The following is a 25,538-nucleotide window of genomic DNA, read 5'->3' on the forward strand; positions in this document are numbered from 1 at the left end:
GAGTGGCACATGTAAGCACCGTATTCTGGTGTCTGGTTAAAGTAAATGGAGGAAATTGGATTTCAGAACAAGGATACTGTGGCACATAAACACTTGATGCTGATTTATCATCATCTCACAGAGGCTGAGATGATGATAAATCAGCCAAAAAACACCTGAAAACAAATGACCAGTTACTGGGATAATGTTATGAAAATATACACAGTGATATCCATTCATTTATCCATCTTCTGCACCCGCTTCGTCCTGTAGTACAGGGTCAGCGGGGGCTGGAGCCTATCCCAGCCATCAGGTCGCATTTCTATTGTTTATCTTACTTGAGTCTGTGTTCATCATTGTGTTTGCATTTGAAGTCATACAACAATCAAAGCCCAGAAAATCTGCTTTTATTCTCACCAACAACTGCCAGAGCATGAGCTTTAACCTTCGTCCTTATTTTTATTATTTAAAAAATATATATGCGTTTTTATTTCAGCTTTATACTATGAGCTTAAATCTGAAAAGTAAAAAAAAAAATATTATGTTTTGGACATTAGGACAGACCGGAAGTGAGACCCTGGATCTAAAGTAATAGTAAAACTAACTAATAACCTGCTCCAGTGGCATAAACGAGCCAGTGACGTCACTCACACGGACGTTTCTTTGTAGGTTTTTTTTTTTCAAAATTAAACACAATGGCCGTTTCTCAGTTAGATCAACAAACAGTTACGTTTAACTGAAGAATTAGCAGAATTGTTATGTTACTGTGCTCGCTCCCACCAAAGTTGAGTGCAGGGAAAGAGGTGTACTGTCTCTTTAAGGCGTCTCGGCCAGTCTGTTTCGTATTGATCAATCCACCATTTTCCAACACACAGCGGCGGCAGTGCTAGCATAGCTCCGGCAGCGCCAGAGAGAGAGAGAGAAGAGAGCCACCCCTCTACCTGGAGAGGAAGCCAGGGACCGGGGGCAGTCATGGCAGCGAACATGTACCGGGTTGGAGGTAAGGTGGCGGGATAACGTTTCCCGTTGTTTTGTTTTGTTTTGTTTTTTTCACGGACTCGCCATGATTCACGGCGGGTCTTTTATGTATTTTTACAGAGCGTGGTCCGTCTTTGCTTCCCCCTTCTTTTATTTCCCTAAAGCTAAAAGAGCCCTCACAGATGATGATGATGATGATGATGATGATGGTGGTGGTGGCGGTGGCGGTGGTAGTGAAGAGGAGGATGGTGATGAAGAGTAGCCGTGGCTCATGGTTTTCCCCTCGTTTCTTTTGTTGTTTTTCTTGCAACTTAGCATGAGCCCAAACAACAACTTCGGTGTAATGATGCACATGAAGTAGCATGCATTGTGTTTCTGGATGTTTAAGGCTAACATGGCTGAACATACAGTAAAAGTTTTGCGTGTCATTGAACTATTGTCCGGACAGCTTGTTCATAATAACGAAGTAACCTTATAAATGTTTACATTAACCTACAGAAACCAGCGGGCTGTGCATGCTTTTAAAGTCACTAAAACAAAAAGTTAACTCCTCCTTAACGTTACATTTTGCGTCATAAACTAGAGTTTATTCTTAATTTGTTTCTTTTTTTTGTACAGGCATCCTCAGTTAATACCTAATTAAGATTCCTGATTTCTCCTCCCACTCATTTTCTGCTTCTGCTGCTCTGATTCACATCCTCTGGGTAAAAAAAAAACATTCACATTAAACTAACTGTGACTAAATATTAAGACTGTCAGTATCAACACACAAAAGGCGGGTCATAATGCAGGTGGCAGGTGTACAGGCACATTTTTTGGGGGGACGTCTAAGTCCGTACTCCTGTTGAATGTCCATCAAAGGAAATTGAAGGGAATGATGACAGACAGTCGTCCAGTGAAGCAGAAGGGCTGCGACTCTTCTCAGTGCGCATCAAAAATAGCCTGCAATGAACGTCACAGGCCTCTTATTAAGGCAAATGAAACAAAGCCTACCTGAGTGAGAGCAGGATTATGTCGAGGGCAGGGCACGAAGTTTAACACTTCACCAGCCAAATGTTGCTTAATTTGGTGTATCACTTCACTCTGCCAGCAGCGTCCACTCCAACCACACAGTTAAGCTCTTATGTCTCATATCTAGCTGTACAAATGTGATGATTTATGTATATCCCTACCTGTCTCCCTTGTAGCTTTAAGGTGGTGAGTTTTGGGCCCACATAGTGTAGCACAAATTTTAATTATTCAAAAAAAAAGGGTTTTTATTCCTTATTTTTTTCTAATTTGACCTAAATGAACCAAAAACGACAAAGCATTACTGAATAAACACTATATTATATGTTCGCTCACAGTGACAATAATGGTTTAAAACAGTCACAATTTAGGTCAAAAATAAGCCTCATAATTGACCACAGCTTCTCTTGAGACCAATTCGGCTCGGCATCAGAACAAAGCCTTGAAAAGATGGCTGCTACTTTGCAAGACAATGCAGGATCATCTTGGAAAAGCAATGACTTCCCTTGCATGAGCCGTGGACAAAAGCTGGCTCTGTAGGCCTTGATGTCTTTGTTTTTTACCGTGCAGGCCACAAGCCACTTTTCCGGCGCCTGCAGCACTTCTTCCCCTTCTATAAGGAAAGCAGGAAAGTGTTGGTGACTAAGTATAGACTGCATCATAAGTTTGATCATCATAATGGTGGGAAGGGAAGCGATTTAAGTCCACATGTTATTATGAAGTAGCTGTTTTTTCGGTCATTAGATGCTTGAATGGAATTTGAAAGGGGTTCTTTTTCAAACAGGACTGTTAAAATCCTTTTCAAATGTTCTTCCTCTGTAAAAATGTATTCCTGAAGCTAACATCACATTTAATGTTTAACCAGAAAAGCGAGGGAAAATCAACATGCAGTAATTACTTAATCTTCCAGAAAATTGCAAGGTAGATGGTAAAAGTTTATGGTACAAAATAATACACCAGGAGCGTGTTCTTGCATGTTTGTGATTGGCTAATGCAGTGTATTCGCCGGGAGGATGTAGAGGCAGAAGTTTAGTGTTTTTTCTTTTCTACACTACGTTTTCTTTTTGCCTTTTATGTTGTGCTGCTGGACTGCCACAATTCAAAGGAATGAGGGGGTTTGTGCCTTAGTTTGACAAATCAAAAGTCTATCCTTTAAAGTTTTATACCATTTAGAGCAAAATATCCCTTTTGTATTGCCTGGTCTATAGTGGAGGAAAAGTAACACAAAGAAAGTCACTTGCTGTGCGACTTGGACTGCTAAAAGTTTCTAAAGTTTTCGCAGTATAGGAGGATTGTGGTTTTTCTCCCTCATCACCTGCATGAGAAGTGAGTAGGAAGCTATTTCTTTGGCTAGTATGGACACGAGGAAGGATTGCAACAAGTTTTTTCCAACTCCATATGGCACCTCTTTAAAAATTATGAGGCCATCCTTTAAATAAATACTTGTTCTGAGGCTGTTTGAGTGTGACAGCTCATGTACAGAATGTGCTAAATGTGTTGTTTACTAACCTAAAAAGCAACAAACCTGTGTGTCAGTGCTGACTTTTGGCTGGTGAGGAGTTTTCTCTGTGCTGCCAGGTTGTGCTTAAAGGTGTCGAACTGTTTACTAAAGCACAAACTGACTATTTTACAAACTTTGACAGTGCCCACACTTTGTTTGGCTGATGGCTCGTGTTCAGTTCCCACGCTGGCCGCGCTCTCTCTTGCAAGTCTGGTGGGTGTACTTGATCAGTTGAGATCAGAGGCTCCTTTGCCACCGTCCTGCCCAGTTCTGAACTGCCAGTTGGACAGATGCATGACAGCTCTTGCATCCATTCATCATCATCTCATTTTTTTTTCGAGAGGCCAAATAGTAAACGTCCATCATTGTCTGAACGCTGCACTGATTGATCACATTTTGAACAGGAGCATGCATGTAGATGTTGCTGCAGCACATGCACTGATGAGGTTTCTTCCTACTTTTAAACATCCTCCTCATCTCTGCTGCAGACTTATGGCATTTCTGGGAAATTCATTTTTTGTCTGGTCAATAGGTCAAAAAATTAGAAGACATTTTCTCATGTCAGCAGATCCTCCTTTTCCTACTTCAGCAGTGATCCACAGGAGATATTAGTAGCCCAGATAGGTAGGTGCAGTGTACTTAAGTTTGGCACTGCACTGATGTGTGCAGCTGTCCTTCTGTTAATCGTGCCTTTAAGAGAGAACGTGGTTGATATCAAAGTGTAAAAATAAGGTGCGAGTTTGAATTCAGCCTATTGAATTACCTGCTATTACCATAGAAACCTCCATCTATACCACTGCATGACACACTGAGCCATAATCTCCTCCACGGTTGCTGCTCACGACAACGGACACACCTCTCAGTGTGAGTGTGTGAGTAAGCACTGGACGGGGTGTGGGCTGTGGAGGGGGTATGTTGTGTGCATGGACAAACGTGGGCGGATGTTCATCCTTTGTGTTTCCTGCATCTCCGTCTCCCATCCAGGCTCTTGCCTTTTTATTGTGGTCACAGTGAGCGCTGCTGTTTATAGACACTGTATTCTCTGGAGACATGCATGTGTGGAGCTTGAATACTTTTTGAATCCCCAGTGAATGGCAGCCCTTTTATCAAGTTGTTACCCATTAGTTACTGAGCAGTTTTTACTATGCAAAGGAGGGTACCATTGTGTGCACTGCCATTAGGCTTCGCTGCTGGCATGTTGCATGTTGTGTAGCAGCAAGGATGCAGGCAAATGCTTAATTGGAGTGCCAGTAGCAGGAATTGTGTTGATTCTCTGTCAGGTGGCAGATAGAGTGACAGATACTGTTGCAGAGCTGCTTCTCATAGATAGACAGTAAAAATAGAGCTTAAGCTATCGTTTCAGCTATTGATAAATTGTTTGATCTATGAAAAGTCAGAACATGGTGACAGATGTCCGTTATGTCTTTTAAGCTACTAATCCATTAACCCATCTTATTACATATTAAAAAGGTAGTTATGTTGATTCATACATGCTATACCACTTCATTTCCAGTTATGTCTGTCTATAGGCACTGATTTAGAGTTTAGTTTTAGAATCACAGAGTGATAAAACGCTTCAACATCTCACAAATAAACAGACTTTTAAGCGACTCCTTTAGGATACCCAACCACTAGGCTGGAAACAGCTGTGCTGAGGTGTTGCAGAAGATGTAGAAATCTGTTATGACAGCATAATTAACGTATTAAACTGCCATTCTGTCAGGTTGTGTGTCATTTAGATAAGTCTTTAAATTCGTCTTTAGACAACTTGCAGGTGGTAGATGAGCCGACACAATGTATTTTCCATGCGGAGCCATCCAGAGACGGTGTTTTAATGACCTCCGCTGTCGTTTGCACCTCAAGTACTTTGTCTTTTTGAGAAGGTGCATGCGGCGTGTTCAGCTTAACGTGCTGAAGATTAATACTGAGGAACGAGCTGGATTGCTGGACTGTTAGAAACTTAAACAACATGAAACAAACTGACATACATTTTCCAATGTAGTTGTCCACTTTGTTAAGTGCTGTACCTTTCATTACTGTCTTCCTAACTCCTTCAACTACTTGTATCTCTTTCTTGCAGAGTTCTTATTTGATGTTTTTCTTCTCATCATTGCTTCTGTCTGTCTTTCTCTGGCCTGGTTTGAATCAGCCCATCTGACTCTCTCTTTTGGGGCTCAGTAACATGCCTTGATTGGCTCACACAAAATTTGACTGCACCGTGACATCACGACCACTGGAGCCGTGTGATTGGCTGATGCTGGGAGTGGGGGATGGAGAGTGGGGTGGTTATATGCGGGTTGAGGCGGCGGGAGGGCTGATGGGAAACGGGAGAGACTGAGTGACGCTGCTCAGTGCCTACAGGCCCTCTCTCTCTGCTGCTCTCATTTTGAGTTCCTCTCCAGCTCGCTCTCTACCAGGCTTCTCACATGGTGGAAACTCCAACACTCAAACAGCCCACTCTTGACAGTCGCTTAACCGTTCTCTTCCCATATTCGTTCTTTCTTGCTGTAGGCGTCAGGAAGGGGACATGGGTTTGACTTAAAAGTGATTCCATCCTTGGTAACTTAAGTTCTTGAGCCAGGAAAAAGGAAGACAGGGAGCTGTCCCACCTTCCCTAAATGTAGTGGGAGACATGCTGTCACCAACCAAGAAAGAATCTCAGTGTGTGGCAGAGATTCACACCCAGCACCACATCAAAAACCAATGTTCAACATGTGGTTCGGCTTCATTTTCAAATGGTCATGACGTATTTTGGCTCACAATTAATGTCAGTTTTCTTTCACTGTCTGTCAGGAGACCCATCCCCATGTCAAAGAGTTTTGATCAGTGGTTTTGATCAGTGACAGTTTTACCTGTGGATCCAAAATGTAAAACCAGTTTTTCCTAATTTAGTAGTCATGATAAAACTTTTAGCCATGTATCCAATTACAGGACACATATTCACAGGGCTGAGATAACGAGTTTATATGAGTGTGGATCTGTCGACAGCCAGTTGTCACACTTCTGTACCTGAAACAACAGATTATTGATATTTAGGCAAAATAATATGTATATGAATAATTTTACTCAATGACTGCTTTCCCATGTTTATTAAATGTTTAGGTTTTAATCACTTTACCACAGTTTTCACAGTGACCCCAGCTAGCCAGTTTTCATCTGACCCCTGACCCCCAGGCTACCGTTTCCCCTGCACGTCTGAAAACGAGCAAGTCTGATATCTTGTCTTCATTTTCTGTCTCAGCGCCGCTCAATTTCAGCTTGGCCTGTTTGATATTCAGCAGCAGGATGAAGATGTCACCGTGGCAGTGGAGTCTAGTAACAAGCTGTTACAGGGTGAAGAGCAGACAGGCACGATGTGACGATCTCTTCCCATCTAGTAGCGATTTTTCAGCAGTGAAAGAGTGTCTGTGGCCGCCAGAAGAAGCTGTCATAGAAATTACACTTCATGTGCCTCCTGAACTGCTGCTGCTACTTCTGCTGCTGCTTTGGTTAACCCACAAGAGGAAGTGTTAAATTCTTACACATACCCTACATGCTCAATGCTCAGTGGTTCAATGGATAGAATATATTTTGGAATTTTGTAAATTGAGACTGTACCTAGCAGCTGTCAGCTCAATCAGTGTGATCATTTGTTAAGGAGAGCTCTAGAGATTGGGTGTGAACCTCTTTTTGTCCAACTTGTATATGTGGGTGGAGAGAGGAATACCAATTGGGATAAAAGAGCCAAAGGTTTTCCAGTGGAAAAGTCAAGGTATGCCCCCTTATGCAGATGTAGTGGCTGCTTTGCATTATAGTCTGCTGAAGATCAGCGTGGGCGGATAGATTGAACATCTGCCTTGTCTGTGTCTGGGATGCTAAATTTCTTGTTGTTTTGACTGTTGAACTCGAGTGCAACATGTTGAATTTTGTACGATTTAACGTAATTTTTTTAGTGAGTACAGTTAGTGAGTTGTCTTTGTGGAAATCACTCCATATATTTCTGCAATAAAACCCTTCAGTGTAAATATTTGTAAATTGGGATACGCTACACAGACAATGCTTTCAGGCTGTTGACCCTATCCCCCATATCTTAAGTAGCCCTAAGTGGTTATGCATAATATCTGGTGTTTCTGTCAGAAGTTGTCATCTTGAATTTTGCAGCAGAATCCCAAGATAAATCTAATACCACCTTTCTTCTCTCTAACATTGTGATTATAAGTTATTAAAACAAGATTAATCTTTCAAGATGAGATTTTCTTTTCAGTCATTTGTGCATTAAATGGCTAGAAATAAAACCATAGTCTGAAGGCCAATGATAATTCTGAAGTAGCTGAGATTTGTTTTATTTAGACTATCATTTAGAAAGGTTGATTGAGTTAGAATATGCTGCAGTCATCTGTAGCTGCATTTAGCTGTAACTAAAGCTATCCAAAGGGTTGTTGATGATGTATTTTCTGTTTTGATGATTCATTTGAGATAAAAGTAATTCAATTAGATAGATTTTTCCTTTACCTTTGGCTGCAATATTATTGTAGGATGTCAGTCCTTGTTTTGCTAACATGATGGGTGCATGCCTAAACCGGTTAGTCTTGGATATGGGAGGAGAAGGAAATGAAGGAAAGAGTCTGTGTATGTTGTGGTTATCCTGGTGGAATTTCGGACGATCTCTGGCCCAGTTGGTCAAGAAGACGGGGTCCTGTGGGATGTGCGGGGTGGGGGGAGAGATGGGAAAAGGAGGGGGCCAGATTCAGGGTGAAGGGAGGATAGCTCCAGCTCCAGGCAGCCTACCAAGTGTGGGGTATAATCTGACAGCACTCAGCCAAGACACATGCAGGGCTAAGACCAGGCACCCTACCAAGACTGAGGCCTGTGGGGACATCCTGGTGAGAGCTAAGCCTCCAATGGGCCTGGAGTGGCGCCAGCAGCCACACACACACACACACACTCTCACATACACAAACACGCATACATAGTAGAGTCACACACGCGTGGTGAAGCTTGAGCTGTGTCTCATATACACCCACACACAAATGCAGACACACTGTGCATGCAAACAACACCACACATGGGGCATAATGAATGGAGCCATAAGACAAAGAAAGCATGAGGGCTGCGGAAATGCAAGGTTTGCCGTGTGAATGGAAGGTTCGGAGAGCCAGACTTGTTGTGTGTGTGTGTGTGTGTGTGTGTGCACACATTAGCGCATCAACATCTCATTCAGTCAGACCTCCCAACTGCAACAGAATCCACTGTGTATGAAATTAGCCTAATCGAGTTAAATCAACATTTTGTGGATGTCTTTGCTGCACTTTCCCCTAGACTAATTAAGCTGTCACAAAGCGGTCCAATTGGAAATAACCCTGAATATTTGGATGACCTTGTATTGCTGACTGACATTTCTATTTCTTTTTCCATTCTCCACTATCTCTCTCTCTCTCTCATTCTCTCACTCTGTGTCTTTCTTTCTTTCTCTCTCTCTCTCCCTCCTTCTCGCTGTTCCTCTGCAGATTATGTTTATTTTGAGAACTCATCCAGTAACCCACTGCTGATCAGGAGGATAGAAGAGTTGAATAAGGTGAGTGAGTGAGTGGGTGTCTGATTTGTATCCTTGAATGCACCACATATTCTTCCACTGTACATCAGTAGAATAGTCCCACTGTTTCCACATCATGTCTTATCAGGTTTTATTGGATTAACTTCTTACAGTGAGTGAGCTTTAATTTAACTTCCTAAAGGGAAAAATCTAAAATTCTGGTTTTGTGAATGTTGAAAAAAAGATGATGAGTTAAAGTATAACACACAACAATGGGATTTTATCAGCCATTTTGCTAATTGATTAATCTCACAGATAAAAGTAGCCTTTGACATTTGAGGATTCTTTCATCATATTTGACTGACAACAAGATACCATCAGGCTCTAGACTGTTGTTCTGACAAAATAATGCATTTAAAGATGTAATCTTGCTCCTAATGTATCAGTTATTTTACTGTGTTGATTATTTTTAAATCAATTATCAGCATCATTCTTCCTCACCTTAGAATTTGAAGATCAAGAGTAAAACACGATGAACAGTAAAAAGTCATGTTTTTTATATAGTTATATCATAATAATAGTTATTATGTAAAAATAAAACTCGGCATATAGGAAATTGTAGCGCAACTGGAGATGAAGATGATGATGCTGAAGGTGCGGGGTAAATCCAGCCTGCTATCTTTTCCATTATTCAGTCAAAGAAGCATTCCGTTAAAAAAATAATAAAAAAAGAGTCCCGTCTCTGTAGACTAGTTACAGGTGCCTGCTGTCTGTCCCTAGCTGCCGTGCCTGTGCTGGATAATATGGAGGCTGTTTAATGTGATTGACACAGAGCTCAGAGTCAGCCCTCTGTTCTGCCCGTCACTGTCAGTCTCTCTGCTCCTCAGGGATCTTTGGGTTTCTCTTCCCTAAGTTCTGAGCTGCAGGTTTAGAAAGTATAGATACATGTGTGTGTATGTGAGAGCGAGAGAGAGATTAAAAATCCTGACAACTCCCAATTGTAAAAGGAAAACAAAGAAAATTAATAATTGAGTCTGAGAGCCTTCGCGTGTAAGTGTAGTCTGAAGTATACACCTGCAGCGTGGAAAGGCTTCGGTTTCATTAGTTTTGCTGCTCGTTATTACCTTGATTGCTGTTTTTGTCAGACCAATTATGGCCAAAGATTTTAGGTTTGTTATATAGAGCTGCTTGTCAGAGTGTAAAATTAATACTTACTTGTGTACTACTGTATTTTTTTGTAGAGCTTTGGCAAAATTTCACTTGCAGAAAATGCATCAGTAAGAGGGAGAATTTGAACAAAAACTGTGAACACTAGACTCTGTGAATCTCTTCTTTCTCTAATTAAAAACTTTCCTTATGTGTTAAGACAAGTGTAAAAATGTGCCCTTTAAAACAGACATAAATGTTTCTGTTCTGCAGCCTTATTTATCTTTTTAAATTTAGAACAAGGAAATTGAATTATAATTATCTGATGATTGGAAGGTAGAAAGTCTACAGTGCTGAAGTGTCTGCAGCTTGTTTTTTCTGCTTTGTATTTTTCATCTCTGTATCCGTCTCCCCCTAGTATGTATAATTTCTAACTTTTCAAATCTGACACTCAACTTAAAAAGTGATATGATTTATTTATTTATTTATTATTATTGATTTATATCGATATGATTTTGGTGGATTTCTGAAGCCTCACACTCGTTAAGTTATAAAACTAACCAAGGTTTTTTTTTTTTCTGTGTGCGTGTGCGTGTGCGTGTGTGTGTTTGTGTGCGTGTACGTGCACGAGGGTTGGTGCGCCGTGTGCGGCACCCACTTGTTGCCGTGGTAACGCTGATTGTCTCTGGTTTGCAGACAGCCAATGGGAACGTGGAGGCCAAAGTGGTGTGTTTTTACCGGCGCAGGGACATCTCCAGCTCACTCATCGCCCTGGCAGACAAACATGCAAGTGAGTGACGGCATATCAGGCATTTAATAAAAAAAAAAGAACAGAAAAGGATAAAAAGATGTCAGACTGCTCTTTTCTGGCAATCACAATCTATGCAGTCACACCTGATTGTAAGGCTTAGTTGCACCACAGGTTGTGTTAAGACGTCAGTGAAAGTATGTACAGCCTGCATTCCCTCCTCTGACAGACTCAATAGCAGACACTATTCGATCTGTTGAGTACATCAGTATGGCGACACCTGTGTGCGTGTTTCTGTGCTCATGCTTCTCTGTGTGTGGTGCTGTCCTCCAAGCAAGCTCTGCAATATCTGTAACAGCTGGCAGACTTTGAATGAGCTCTGCCCTAAGCGTCATATTGGGGCCTTTTTATGCTCTGTGCACTTGGATGTTTGCCAGAAAGAAGTGCCTTTAACCCTTAGATCCCTGCTAGCAGGTTTTAGCTGCATTCTATTGTTTCAAAATAACCTGTTTGCACTACAAACACTTGTAAAAAAGTTCTCTAAAAAATCATCATGTTTTTGGCAGGTGTGCAGTTTCTCCTATTTACTGGACACATTTTAGAGCTTAAAGCGGGGCAACTGCACTGCAGATCCTTGAAGACATTTTGCTTCTCCATTGTATATGGCATAAAGATGATCCATCCACCTCTGTTAAAGGAGGATTATTCCTACTAGACATAGATGACTTCCCTAGAGTGGACAAAGTGGACCGGGATGCAGTGTAGTTTTCCGAGTTTCACAGAGATCCACCCAAACTGATGAAGCTTGCAGACTTTTTGAAGAAAAAGTCCAGTGGCCCTGCTTCAATATTGATGACTGAAAATCAGTTTCTGCTTCTAGCCATTGTCCCTTTAAGATGCAAAAAAAAATATGCTGTAGTGGAAAAACTGCGGATGGCTTCCAGGTTTAAACGATGATTACATCTTAGAGGAAGACTGAGTCACAGTTAACAGATGTGTGTCACTTAAAGGCCAGAGCCATTCAGACTTTTGGGTGACCTCAGTAGTGGTGAGTTGGAAGTGATGCCTTCAGGGCACAGCTCCTCTTTAGATTGCCTGAATTCACGGATGCAGAGAGGGGATACAGGATGTATTCTGACATCAAAATATGGCTTTTTGACCACCTCACAGACACTAATATTATCATGCTCAGTTTAGTGTGTTGTAAACCTCATCTGATCGTCTGATATTTATTTAAAATCAATATTTACTGTAAAGAAACAGCATGTTTCATATTTGATAGATTAAAAATACAGGATTGTGTGCAGCATTTCTTCTCTTTGGTTGTTGGTTTTCTGTCCTGGTGGGAAAAATACCACCACCCACATGCTGGGAGATTCTTGTAGAAGTTGTTAAGTTGGTCATCCTCACCAGATGCAATTTTTATCTGTCTTTTTGTCTTAAGTTTCCATGAAGAACTATAGCTTAAAATCATGCATTATCTTCTGCATCCCAGCATTTGTTAGTCAGTCTTGTGTGTTCGCTTCCCTCCTTATTCACTTTGAACCTGTGGATATATAAATATCAGCAGCTTTTGCATAAATTCAAATTTCAAATCAATCCAAATTTTTTAATCACCACACTAATTTAATTGAAATCCTCAGTAGCGTTGTCATTCTGACAGCAGAAATACAAACATCTAGTATTCAGGGCCAGCACAACCAACCATGAGACTTTGCCTGGGTGTGGCCGCATAAATGTTGGCTCTTGGGGTGTGAAAGTGTGTGTGAGAGCTACCAAGTGTCTTCACTGTCTTCAGTGTTTGAATGAGCACACACACACACACGTGTCCACAGAGAAGGCCTGAGGGGGGTGTATTCATGGCAGAGCAGGATTTGTTTGTTCTGTTGGACCACACAGCTTCAGCTTGTCGGTGTGTGCCCCTTTAAGAAAGTCTGTGCTTATTTCTGAGCAGCGTTTGTGTGCTTGCTTTCAAACATGTGCTTCTTTATCTGCACATCAGTTTTTGCAGGGTTTTTTAGTTATTTTTCAGTTTATCGAGGGAGAAATATATTCTTCTGGTGGGTGTTATAAATTGATGAAATATTCTAGTTCTACTTTAGAGCCAAGATATCTGGTCATTTTTATTGATTTGTTGTGTATCCTCTTGCTTGTTGCTTGGTAATTTCACATGAATATTTAATTTCTAAACAGCAACACAACAAGACTCGCATCTCCTGTTTGGTTCAGTGATAGATGCTGCAGAGTTACTGCATCATTGAGAGTTGTTCCTGCCAGCTGCAGTTCGGTGAGGGGCTTCCAGACATTTGCAATATGTAAAAAATGCATGGCAGGAATGGCTGTGCACCGCATGGGTGTGGGCTGCATCCTGTCTGCAATTCTGTAGCTGCAGCTTTACTTTTTTTTTTCCTCTGACCATATGTGTGCATATTCATGGTCGTGTGTGTGTTCATGTGTTCTTATGTGTGCATGATGGACTTCTTAGCTCTGGACACTCTCAGAGGTATTGCTGGAGGGGTACTTTTAATTCAGTTTCATTATGGATCAGTAGAGAATGGCAGCTGTGTGTGTGTGTGTGTGTGTGTGTGTGTGTGTGTGTGTGTGTGTGTGTGTGTGTGTGTGTGTGTGTGTGTGTGTGTGTGTGTGTGTGTGTGTGTGTGTGTGTGTGTGTGTGTGTGTGTGGTGTGTGTGTGTGTGTGTGTGTGTGTGTGTGTGTGTGTGTGTGTGTGTGTGTGTGTGTGTGTGTGTGTGTGTGTGTGTGTGTGTGTGTGTGTGTGTGTGTGTGTGTGTGTGCATATGAGCCTGTATGTCTCTGTGTGTCTGCTGTGAGTCATTGATCAAATATTTTGCTTGCAGAGATTCAGAGCACTCCCCTCAATAGGGCCTCCAACTCCAGCATTAGCCCCTCCCCTGTGAGTGAAGCAGGCTCCTGAGTGGTCAGCTTCTTGTGGCGGACTTGGCATTTTACCTCCATGGCTCCTCCTTTCAGGCATTTGAATTTGCCATGACTCAAAGCTTTTTCTATTTTTGAGATGTGGCTCGTAACTCCCCCAAACAATAGACAGCCATGTTGCCTGTGCAATGATGCACAAAAGCAGAACCAGTTTGAGTGAAGTCAATCTGGTTGAGGACTAAGGACAGTATGATATGTCCAGTTCTACTGTTTCTATATGTAGAAAAAAGAAACATGCAATCAGATGTGTTGTACTGTGTGTACAATGCAGGGCCTGGTCCTACAGTACAAGGATGCAGTTGTCATTTTTAACGCTGACAAGCTTTACAAGCTGTTGTCTTATAAACAACAATGAGCAGAAAGGGGAAGGCAGCATCCTCGCCTTGTGTTGGCACAGTGTTGTAAAGCAAGAGCTTATTTAATTCTTTAAACACTTCTATAGTAAAGCAGGATGTTTTCAAAAGGAAAAGGCGAATCGATGCCACATCTTTGCACTGCACTTGTCTGAGAAATGTTTTGCTAAATACTGATATTTTGCTCATTTTTTTACCTTTTATCTGGGAAACTTAAATGCTATTGTGTTTAATGACCCTTTGTACCGGGTATATGTATACACACACTCAAGAAACCATATTACTAGAAGAAATAAAAATATGCCAGGGAAGTGCTCATTGTCCTGCACTGCAGCAACCTGATTCATTCTTAAAGCATTTTTACACAGTTTGTTAATAAGTAGTTTTCTTGACATATTTATGTACAGCATGTTAGTAACATGTCATTGCAGCCAGAAAGATTGTTAAGATTTGGCCCTGCACTTAAATATTCTAGGTTATGTGCACACATGACCAAAGAAAGCCCTCAGCACACATTACAGATGTTAGCACGGACTTCAGGTGCACTATGTGGCAAAGCTCAGACCTGTGTGCTCTGCCATGGAAGCAGCCTTTAAGCGGAAACAACATGTTGCTCTCGGCAAGGTATTCATTGAAATCACACCTGTCAGTATAGTGACATTATATCAGGAGACGTGATACTGTGACTCTGAACGTATTTATGTCAGTCAGGACTTGTAACACGTGTATAACTTCGTATAAACCTGCTGTCTCAGGGCTCTAGACTAACTTTTTGCACTGGTTGCACCGGTGCGCCTAACCTTTTTTTCTTGGGTGCACCGGCACAAAAGTTAGGTGCACCGCATCACACAGCCGTTTGTTTTTTAATCACTGTCCATATATTTTATGGATCAGGCCTTAACTTGACACCTATCCTAACGCAGAAGTTCTTTTCATCTTCTCTCATCATCTGCAGCTACATCTACTGTTTACCTGACGGCCTCGCAGGGCTGTAGCCAAAGTTTTAGAAATGCTGAGGTCCAAAAATTGATCTCTAGTAAATATGAATGGGCTTAATAATAACATATCATCCTAAACTGACTTTGGACCCTGTTTAATGAACACAGGTAAATACAAATAAATAAATACATGTACTGAGAGTACTCATTCAAATTATGGACAAACCAGCCAACAGGTCTGCCTGTCAGAAATCCATGATGAAGATTCAAAGTTACAGAACTCTTCATTTCCCTGTTTGCTTTCTCTCTGTATTTTCTGGCTGTCGCTCCTCACTTATCTATCTGGCAATGGGAATTAAAAATTATTAAAATTATATACACCTTTATTTATTTAATAGTTGTGATTGAGATATATATTTTGTTTTCTTCAACACATTTCTAATGCAGCTACAGTATCTCTTCTCTCATCTTCCTCACCTCTTCCTCTCTTCCTCTCTGTCTCCTCTCTTTCTAAAGCTGAGCTCCAGCTGACAGACTCTTCATTCTGTCTGTTACAGTTTAGCTGTATGCAGACATCATCCGGCAGACAATGGTCCACTGTAGCAGGATAATAACAATACTGTTTAAATGGGCGTTCATCATGTCACCATGTTCTATAACTCCTTAAACCAGCTGACTGCTCGGCCTTCATGGATGGAACCACACAGGTTGTTCAGTCTGTTATAATGCTACGAGCACGTCACGCCCCCTCCCTGAACAGGACCGGCTCGTTATCGTCACTCATTCAGGTCAACAGCAAATTAGCAAAACCCGCATAGTAGCAACAAATCCTGCTCCTCCGCACATGTTCACTTAAACTGCGGTTTCTGCTGTTCAGCAGCGATCTTTAAACCCTGTCTGTCTTTGTGTGCGCGCTGCAGTCAGAGGGCCGCATGAGTTCTGCACACACGTTTTAAAAAGTCCGGGCCGAAACGACTTTGTTCTCGTCACCTCGGTAACATGAACAGATCTCTCTGTTCTCGTGGAGTATGGAACAAGCTTTATCACACAGCATCAGCTCTGCGCAGCATATGTCCGCGTTCTTCTTATGAATTTTCGGTCTCAGCTGACCGCAGCAGACACGTTTTCAAAGATACACACACGGAGGTCCCGCCCTTCACCGTCTCTGATTGGCTTAGACCACGATATGGGCCTGATGTGTGTCTGTTGTTGGAGACTTTTGAGAGTCGCGGAGAATGTATCTCCCTCTTACAGCTGGTCGTACCGATGCGACCTCTGATATTTTTTGGTTGCACCTTTGAGAAATTAGGTCGCATGTGCGCCCAAAATGGTCGCACTCTAGAGCCCTGTGTCTGCTCCAACAACACTACACAGGGCGGTTGTGTGGTTCCAACTGGAGGACAGATCCACAAGCAAAACTTGAGTGAAAGCAGACTTTAGCTGAGGTCCCATTGTGACCCTAATGCTACAGATTCTAAAAATGATCGGCACTCCAGCATCGTGTTGCCCTGTCTTGTTTCCTTCAGACTATGCTGTTCTTGTTCTTCCTCTTGTTTGGAATCTGCTGTGAATGGGGGAAAATATGTTCACGATGCTTTTGAGTGAAGTGAAAAGATGCCTACACTTCTTTCTCACTTTAACTCGTCCTTGACTGGGCAGGCGTGCTGTCTGGTTTGTCTAGCCATCAGATCAGAGGATTTATTAAAAATGGGAGCTGTTTTTACAAACATTATGTGTCAATGGTATGGGTGTGACTGGTTATTTTTATTTTACAATTATTATTTGTGTAGGACCAAGCAAAACCGCTGTTTCACTGGGTATTGATTCTATATTGACACATTTCATGGTTGGAGTGACTAATCTGACACTTTGCTTTTGATCGCGTACATGTGAGGAGAGGCTGCTTTGGTCTTCTACTACATAAGCACAGGCTGTATCACAGATGTGTAGTCAGTTTGTTAAAGCAATAACGGTCAGCTCTGCTCTCCTCAACCTCCTCGCCCTTAGGCCTGTTCTTTCCTCTCCTTTACCTTCCCTTGCCGTCTCTCAGCTCAGTAAGGCGACCCATTCATCAATAATTGATAATTGGCTGGGACAGGTGAGATGGAGAGGCAATTTGTAGAGTATGGTGTGGGTGCACTGCCAGGAGATTGGACGAGGGGCAGAGTAAAAGGAGGAGGAGGAGAAGGACTGAGGCTGGGGAGTTGAGTCGCTACTCAAGGACTCACAGCTAGGGGCCGGTTGGAAGGGCTGACAGGTGATGAACCACTACATAATCCTGCTTATGTGTGAAGTCGTGGATGTGTGCATACATCAGAGTAACTCATATTCAAGCGCTGACACCCACATGCTGAGACTCAGCTTCAAAGTCAGGTCGATATAATTTATGAGTACAAAATCACAAATCATAGATCTGCCTCTGAGGGACTTTCAATCTGTGCAGCATAACAAAAACAAGAAAGAACAAATAGTCAAAACATGCAAACAAAGTAGGGAGGGATGCTGTAAAGAAATAACAGGTCTTTGGCCTCTTAGCTGTCAGTCCTTCTATCATCTGCTGCAACAAATCCTTCTTATTATTCTTTGTGTTAAAGTAATATCTAAATAACTCCTTTTTTTGTTTATTTCTATTTAAAGCTATACTGTGGAATGTTTGTCTCCCCCTTCTGGCAGTGAGAGTAATTACACAAACACTGTCATGCTGTTTGGAGGTTGGTTACAAAACATGTTATGTTTCTATAGTCTGATGAAGATTGTCATAAAAAATACATTATAACACAACAAAAATAATACAGTAACATTTATAAGATCATAGTTTTTTAAATGCATGTATTTTTTTAATCACAATACTTCTTTCATGCCAGTACAAGATTTTGCAATTCAAATATCTTAATGAAAATATTCCTTTCTTCAGTACAAATTTTTTGTTTTCATTTTTAATTTTCATTAATAAACTTTACCCTCGCTGTTTTTTTTAGCCCCATAGCGTATTCTGTAACCAACCTCCTAACGGCATATAACACCAGCCATCTGTGGCCCAACCTGTATAAGAGCTAAACTTACCCAGCTTGAAAAAGAGTGATGGAGCAAAATATTATAGGTCCAGGCTTCGCACGTTTTTGCTTTTACTCTGTCCTCATTTATCCTCGTCGTTGATCGCTGTCGTTTTTAGACTGCATTTCAGAAACTTTTCTGGTAAGCTGCCTTAGCCCCCCCCCCCTGAAGTTTCCACCATACTTCTTGTTGCTTTAGCCTAACTCCATCTCCATGGCTACAGTTGCATTTCCTATTCTGCTTTGCTACTGGTGTCACCATAGAAACCAAATTTAAAACTCTGGTATACTCCGAAATACAGAGAAACCCAGCTGGCGCCGATGGGTTTAATCAACTCAGTGTGAAGTCATTTCGCTTGAGCAGTCCTTGCAATATAGCTTTTTAATCATTACTCGTGTATTATTAACATAGGGTTCAAAATTCTTCTTATATGTACAGTAATTTTAGTCTAATTGAACTTGAATTGTAACTCAGCAAACGCCATTTTTTTGTAATGTAGTAATGTCATGCACAAGCCAATAAAAAGAGAAGCTGAACAAAATGATCAATGAGATTTGAGTCAGTTCAGTAGATGAGCGATTGACCGATCATGGGGTGTGTTTCATACCTCTGCCTAGTTTTAATCACCTGTAAATCATGTCTCCCTCTCAGTTTAGCCTATATTTAGTGTGCTGCTTACACAGTTGGAATTTGATGTAGTCATTTTTATGCTATGCTATGAGTTATTTAAGGTGAAACACTACCTGTGCTTCCAGTTCTGAGCTCATTATCAGCCAGCTGGCTTTGGAACTACTGGGAATATCAGTGCAGCTAATAACTCAAATGTAAAACACAACGCCGTGCTCTGTTTAATCTTGTGTTTTTCTTGCATGGCTTTTGCTCTGTTTTGCCGCTTTCATACGAAAGAAGATGGAGTGAGGCCCATGCTGTGTGTGTGTGTGTGTGTGTTGCACAGCCTGGGCATTCATAGTGTGTCTGCTGGGTGCTGAGTGCTGGGCAGAGTGAGAGAGTGAAGGAGTACTTATTGATTTTGGCCACACATCTCTTCTCCTGAAAATCCCTTGATTGCTTTTGTTCTGCTCCCCGTCTCCCTCTTTCTGTCTCGCTTCCTCTAATGAAACTCCAAATGAATTGGAGCACGTACTGACTGCTCTCCCTCTCTCACTGGCCTCCTTCCTCCCTCTGTCGCTGCCTCTCTTTCTCCCGTTCTCCCTGCTGATTTCTCTATTGCTCCCCTACCTCCTCCTCCTCTTCTCTTCCTCTCTCATCCTTGCTCTCTTCATCTCATCTTCCCTTTCTTTTTATCACTTTTGTCACATCTTCTCCCTTCAGTGTTCTTTGACTATTTTATCTGTCTCTCTGTTTATCTATTTTCCCATCCATCTCACTTTCTCCGCTTTCTTCTTCTCCCCATGTCTCTGTCTCCCACATTTATTTCCTCTGCTCATCCACAGATGAGGGAAGGAATTTGCAGTGGAGATGTTGCCTACCACCAGCAGCTAAATCTTTTCTTAACCAGTGACTCGGATGCATGGCCTTCTTGGATGAACTTAAATACCCCTTAAACAGCCCTTCCATTCATTTTCGGACCCTCTCTCTTAGACTGTTTTTTTCTGGCCTTTTGTGTGTGAGGTGTAGTAACTCACCAAGATATCTCCTTTGAGTCGTGGTGCCAGGCAGGAACACCTGACAGACAGATCATTTTTAGCTCAGCTTCTAACTGAGAGAATTTACCTCCACACCACCAGTGTTAATTTTGTTGACGAATCATTTTCGTCATAGTTTTCGTTAACGACCTTTTTTTGCTGATAAAAATGAGACGATAACTAAATAAAAACTAACGCACGGTGCCAAAAACGAAGACGAAATGTATTGACACTTTCGTCAACGAATAAAAACGAGACGAAATTATTGATGGAGACGAGATCCAATCAGAGCAGATTTTGTTTGTGGAAGGGAGGGACGAATCAGGAGACGGCGGCAGAGAGCCAATCAGAAGTGATCTCTCTGCGTAAGGACGTTACCCCGCGATGCTGGAAGAAGGCGTACTCATGCATGGTCACACAAAACAGGAGAACAGACACACGGACACGTTTGATGTCAAGACAAACAAGACGGTTTACAAACCGTGCGGAGCGACTATCAGCGGTAAAAACACAACAAACGTGAAGCGACGTTTGCAGACGAGTCATCTTAACTTCCGTTCAAAGATACATGTGACAAAATCTATAAATGAAGACACCGCTGATGGTTTTACAGCATGTGCACTGTTTCTAAGTTGTCACTGAATTATTTTGCTGTAGTTATGGAGTATTCATGAAGAAGGTCATGACTGAACAGTGTATTCAGGGAGAGCAGCTCACTGTTCACTGTTCTTTTGTGAAAAGGTCATAGCAATTAAATAAAGAGATGTTTGTTTCAAATAACACAAGTTAAAGCTGTGCCTGTTTTATTGCACTTCAAACCTTAATTATTTCATAAAAAAATATATATCATAGAATTTTAGTCGACTAAATCCACGGCAGATTTAGTCGACTAAAATTCTTTGATATTTAGTCGACTAAAACTAGACTAAAAGTTAAAAAATGTTGATGACTAAGACGTGACTAAAATCAAATGACATTTTAGTCACAAGACTAAAATAAAAACTAAATCAGAAATTGCTGCCAAAATTAACACTGCACACCACAAGACTAAAGAAAAAAAACTCCACCAATTCTACACATTAAGGTCAGTTTACCAGTTTACCAGTCTGCGAAAAGTGTCGAAGTCACGCAAGTGAAAAGTGAGAGCTTGAAGTTGGTGTGTTTGAAGCATGAGTGACAAAGTTCAAGTTGTGATGCTAGATGAGGACCAGGTGTTTTTTGGTGTTCGAAGAGGCCGACTGATAAACGGGCAACAGCTTGGTCACGTGGCTGGCACATCCTGGCTGATGTGGCCTGAACAAATTGCTGAAAAACTTAATGCTACCTTAAATGGGAAAGGGACAGAACATCGTAGCTTGTTGTGGGGTTGCAGACGAGGAGTCAGAGAGGTGGGGTGGACAATGGAGTCTTTAAGCTAATGGAGGAAGGCCACCTAGTTTGATAAACCACTGTCTAAGATGTGTGGTTTTGTTTGCATGGGGGAAGGAATGTGTGTTGCTCTGGGTTCTGGGCGGTGCCTGACCCTTCATTGGACCAGGGCGGTGTTGGGATAATACTGGGGCTGCCTATAAGGAAGTTAATGTATTTTTGTTGAAGTGATTGATGCTCACATTTGTTAGTTTGGAGCATGGAGACATATTTTGTTGGGAGAAAGTTGTTAGATTGCTGTAGGGGTTGTGTTCATTTATGGATGACTGCAGAATTCTCAAATAAACTGGTATTTGAGCTGCATATTGTGAGCCTCTGTACCATTCTATTTGATATTCATCAAAGAACAAGCTTTACACTGATGTTTTTTACACTCCGTTAAGCTTCTTGTTGTAGGTTCTGTGCTTTAAATACATGGGATGTTTCCGAAATAACATGATGAGAACACAGCAGGCGGGCACTTAAAGGATGTAACATCCTAAAGAGACAGAGGAATGTGAAACAGTGATACCTGTGGTGTCACTTAAGTAACAAGTATAGAAACAGGGAGCTGGAATTGAGGATTTTAACAGATCTTAACATATCTGCTTTTCACCGGGGACTTCATTGTTCCAGCTCATCAAGTGTGCATCCTCCTGTTCTGTGTTGTGCGCCTGAGATTGTGGGTATGTGTGTGATTGCAGTGGATGGATACATTTGCATTCCCACCCTTTTCCCCATGGACGTCATTGTTCTGCCTGATCTGATGTGCGTATGTTTGACCTTTGCCCTCTTTCACCCCCTGCTTTAGGGGAGCTGGAGGAGGAGATGGAGAATCCAGAGATGGCAAATCTCCCAGAGAAACAGAAACACCAGCTCAGACACAGAGAGCTCTTCCTGTCCCGCCAGCTGGAGTCCTTACCAGCCACACACATCAGGTAGGACACCTCACGGTCACCTCGGCACTAAATGATCAGCTTTATTGAGTCAGTACCTCGTATCAGTTGTTTTTTTCTTTCCTTTTCAGCTTTTAAACCCACTCAAAGCACTGTTTTGTTTTTAAATACCAGACTTTTCTAAAGTCTTTTTTGTTGCAGCATAAAAAAAATACAATTTTTTTTTCCAAAACAAATATAAGCAAATATAACAAATATGAGCTCAAAGCAGTCAAAACAAAACTGAAGACAGTTTTTTTTTCCTTTATTCTTTAAAATAAAAAATCATTCCTGACTGCTATCACAATTTCACATCCGCTGAAACAAACAAATGCCAAGAAAATGACAGCATGTTTTGTTTTGTTGAAAAAAACGAGGTTGAAAATGCATTTTACTTCCTGTAGCGGAAGTCTTTTATTGGCAATTGGTGTTTTTCAGACAGTTTTAATTAGCTGTACAAAAAAAATTATTTTTTTGTGCATGTGGCGACTAAAGGTGAATTTTTATGGCTAATTTAATGCATGATGATGGTGTGATTATTTATTGTTTGCTACACATGTAACTGTGGGGAACAGAGAGAAAGAGAGAGACAGCAAAATCCACTTGTATGCACCGTGTGCACACTGAGCAATAAATGTCACCAGAAAGCAGTTTCCACATATAGACCAGCCTTTGCTCATCGGTAAGCTCCAGGCAAACCCACCTAATCATTACCACATTATTACTTGACATTTCTGAAGTGTCGCAGGAAGAACAAACTGACATCTGCGCGCATAAAAATACTCTGATGAGCAGTTTGTTTACTGAGAATTCAAGCTTGATTAAGTTTTCTAACTTAACACCAGTGTGCTGCGAGGTTACACAAGGCGTCTTGAGTTTATCGCCCTGCCAAATCGCGTTTGCTTCAGGCTGAAGAGGTATGACTAATTAGCTGGTAAATAATCTCAATTCAAACAGCGGCATCCAGGGGACGGGGATGAGCGCTGTCGGTCGGTGTCAATACACTGGACCACGATTTGCCAACTGGGCCAACTGGAACTAAATCAATATCATCATTCTAAGCTGCGTCCGTCCACAAATAGAAGAGTTTATGTAACCAATTATCCCCAGTACTGTCTGCTAGTGTTAAATATTCACTGTCTCTATGTCTCTCTCTTCCATCTTTTGTCCTCCTTTCCTTTTGTTTCACCCCCTTTTCTCACCTCTGTACTTTCCATCCATCTTCCGGACCCCCAGAGGAAAGTGCTGCGTGACACTGCTGAATGAAACAGAAGCCCTGAAGTCCTACTTGGACCGAGAGGTGCGTGTACATACCTCGTCTTTATGCACATTAACATGATGGGGTCTGCTAAACTGTGATTAGGTTTCACTCAGAGCGCGCGTGTGAGTGAGAGAGAGTCTTATAAGTTTAAAGATTCTTGTTTCCAGATGAATTATTCAGCATGTTGACCCAGAATGTTCTTTTCACATACAGTAATGAGGAGACGAGAGACTTGTAGAGGGGAGAACACGCACACACACATATACACTCCACTCTTTTTTTGCCTCTGCACTTGCCCATCTCTCTTCCTGTTCCTCACGCTTTTCCTGCCATCTGTATTTCCCAGGATGCCTTCTTCTACTCTCTGGTGTACGATCCTCAGCAAAAGACGCTGTTGGCTGATAAAGGGGAGATCCGTGTTGGAAACAAGTATCAGGCTGACATCACTGACCTCTTGAATGAAGGTACATCATTCTTAAACTGCAGTTTTCTGCTTTTTTAAGCAGCATTTCTGCATCACCCTGAGACATAACTTGTAAACTTTTCCTGAACTTTAGTGACTTTTTACAGCTTTTTTTTTCTCACAAGTAAAGTTATAAAAAAGCAACTAACCTAGGTTTCCATGGCTACCGCAGCATGACAGCATGATTATACAAATTCGAAGCATTTAAAGGAACAGATTATTGCCTGTGTGCTGCACAAGTGGCGACTTTACAGTCACCCCACAGAGAAGGCAACTGCCTTATTGGCTGGCATGTTCATAACACATTTTAAAGCCCAGACTCAGCAAAGTGTTCCATTTCAAGACATTCTTCTTCCTAATACAGGTGAATATATTCACTGGATATATAATGTGAAAATAGGCATTGATTACCTTAAACTGTTTACTTTCTGTTTAAAACAGAAATGGCATGCTTATTTTCAAATTTTATATTTTTGACCTTGCAACTTGTTCATAATATTGTAATTCATTATTATTTTTATTCGAACAGGCTGTAAGATATTTTCCAGACATTTGCTGCCAATATTTTTCAACAGATAATCATTTTCAAATGTGCGTATTTTTCTGCCAGATTTAGAGTTCAGATTCTTTGCCAGAATTTTATTCTTAGCAGGTGGGAAAACCTCTGAAATTGCAATTAAGGCACCGTGGGACACTAAGCGCTCTAATTAAACCCATGTTAATGAAATTCTTCTACATGTGTTAGAAGCTCAGGCAGGTTGCCTGGTTGGTTTTGGGCTGGCGGCTTGACAGAACTCCACCTCTTCAACTCTGGGATTCATTAAAGCTTCGCACAAAGCAGTTATTTTAAAAGAAAAAATAAGGAAGAAAACCAGAGTTGATTGGGTTTTTTTAAAAAAAAACTTTTGTTGCATGGCTCTGAGGAGTATTACCTTTGTGTGTGTCTTGTTCAGGCGAGGATGATGACAGGGACCTGGAGAAACTAGAGGAGAAGGTCTGGGATCCCAACAGCTCGCTGACAGAGAAACAGATTGACCAGTTTTTAGTAGTAGCTCGGTAAGTCGACACAGATGTAAAACAAAGTGAGATCAGTAACGAATGAATTGTCTTGAGTTAAATGGAGGGTTAGAGCTAAATTTAAACCTTAAGCCAGTAGGTGATGACCTTAGCTCAGCAGTAAGAGTAGCGGCAGGGGGGAAACCATTAGCTGGTTCAAGGTTAAAGGGACAGTTCACAACAAAATCAAGTAATCATATTTTTCTCAGTGTATTTTTTAACTCTGGATAGATCTTAGATTTTTTTGGGTGATCTGACCCTTGACATATTACATCATATAAGTATGGTCAAGTCATTTTTAAGAGTCACTGCTGACAACCTAAAAAGATCACATTAAATTACCTTACCTGTTTTTTAGCTAAGTTAAGCTAAATGTCTTCATTTACATGAATTACAGCAGGCTTGATCTTTTTATGTGATACTCAGCAGGATGTGTAAAAGCTATTCTGTTTAAAGAACCTCAAACATCTGCTTATTTCTAGTATCTAGTGTTTTTGGAGCCAGTTACAGTTGCTGAGCAGTTCAGTGCTGATTTGCTGCAGGTGTATTATTTTTCCTGCCCACACTCCATAATTGAATATTTTATCAGGAAGCTGCAGA

General features: G+C 41.4%; 1 protein-coding gene across 2 annotated transcripts in view; it reads left to right on the forward strand.

The window, feature by feature from the left end:
* Nucleotides 1-846: 846 nt before the first annotated feature.
* Nucleotides 847-25,538, forward strand: part of mta1 (metastasis associated 1) — a 32,036-nt gene continuing 7,344 nt past the window's right edge. For both annotated transcript variants that reach the window (XM_028395004.1, XM_028395005.1), the window contains exons 1-7: nt 847-979; nt 8,953-9,020; nt 10,821-10,914; nt 22,035-22,161; nt 23,395-23,458; nt 23,766-23,883; nt 24,836-24,938. In XM_028395004.1, the coding sequence (XP_028250805.1) occupies nt 952-979; nt 8,953-9,020; nt 10,821-10,914; nt 22,035-22,161; nt 23,395-23,458; nt 23,766-23,883; nt 24,836-24,938 (602 nt within the window). In that variant the 5' untranslated portion in view covers nt 847-951. The remainder of the gene's footprint in view (nt 980-8,952; nt 9,021-10,820; nt 10,915-22,034; nt 22,162-23,394; nt 23,459-23,765; nt 23,884-24,835; nt 24,939-25,538) is intronic.

This window comes from Parambassis ranga, chromosome 22 (genome assembly GCF_900634625.1).
Source record: "Parambassis ranga chromosome 22, fParRan2.1, whole genome shotgun sequence".
NCBI lineage: Eukaryota > Metazoa > Chordata > Actinopteri > Ambassidae > Parambassis > Parambassis ranga.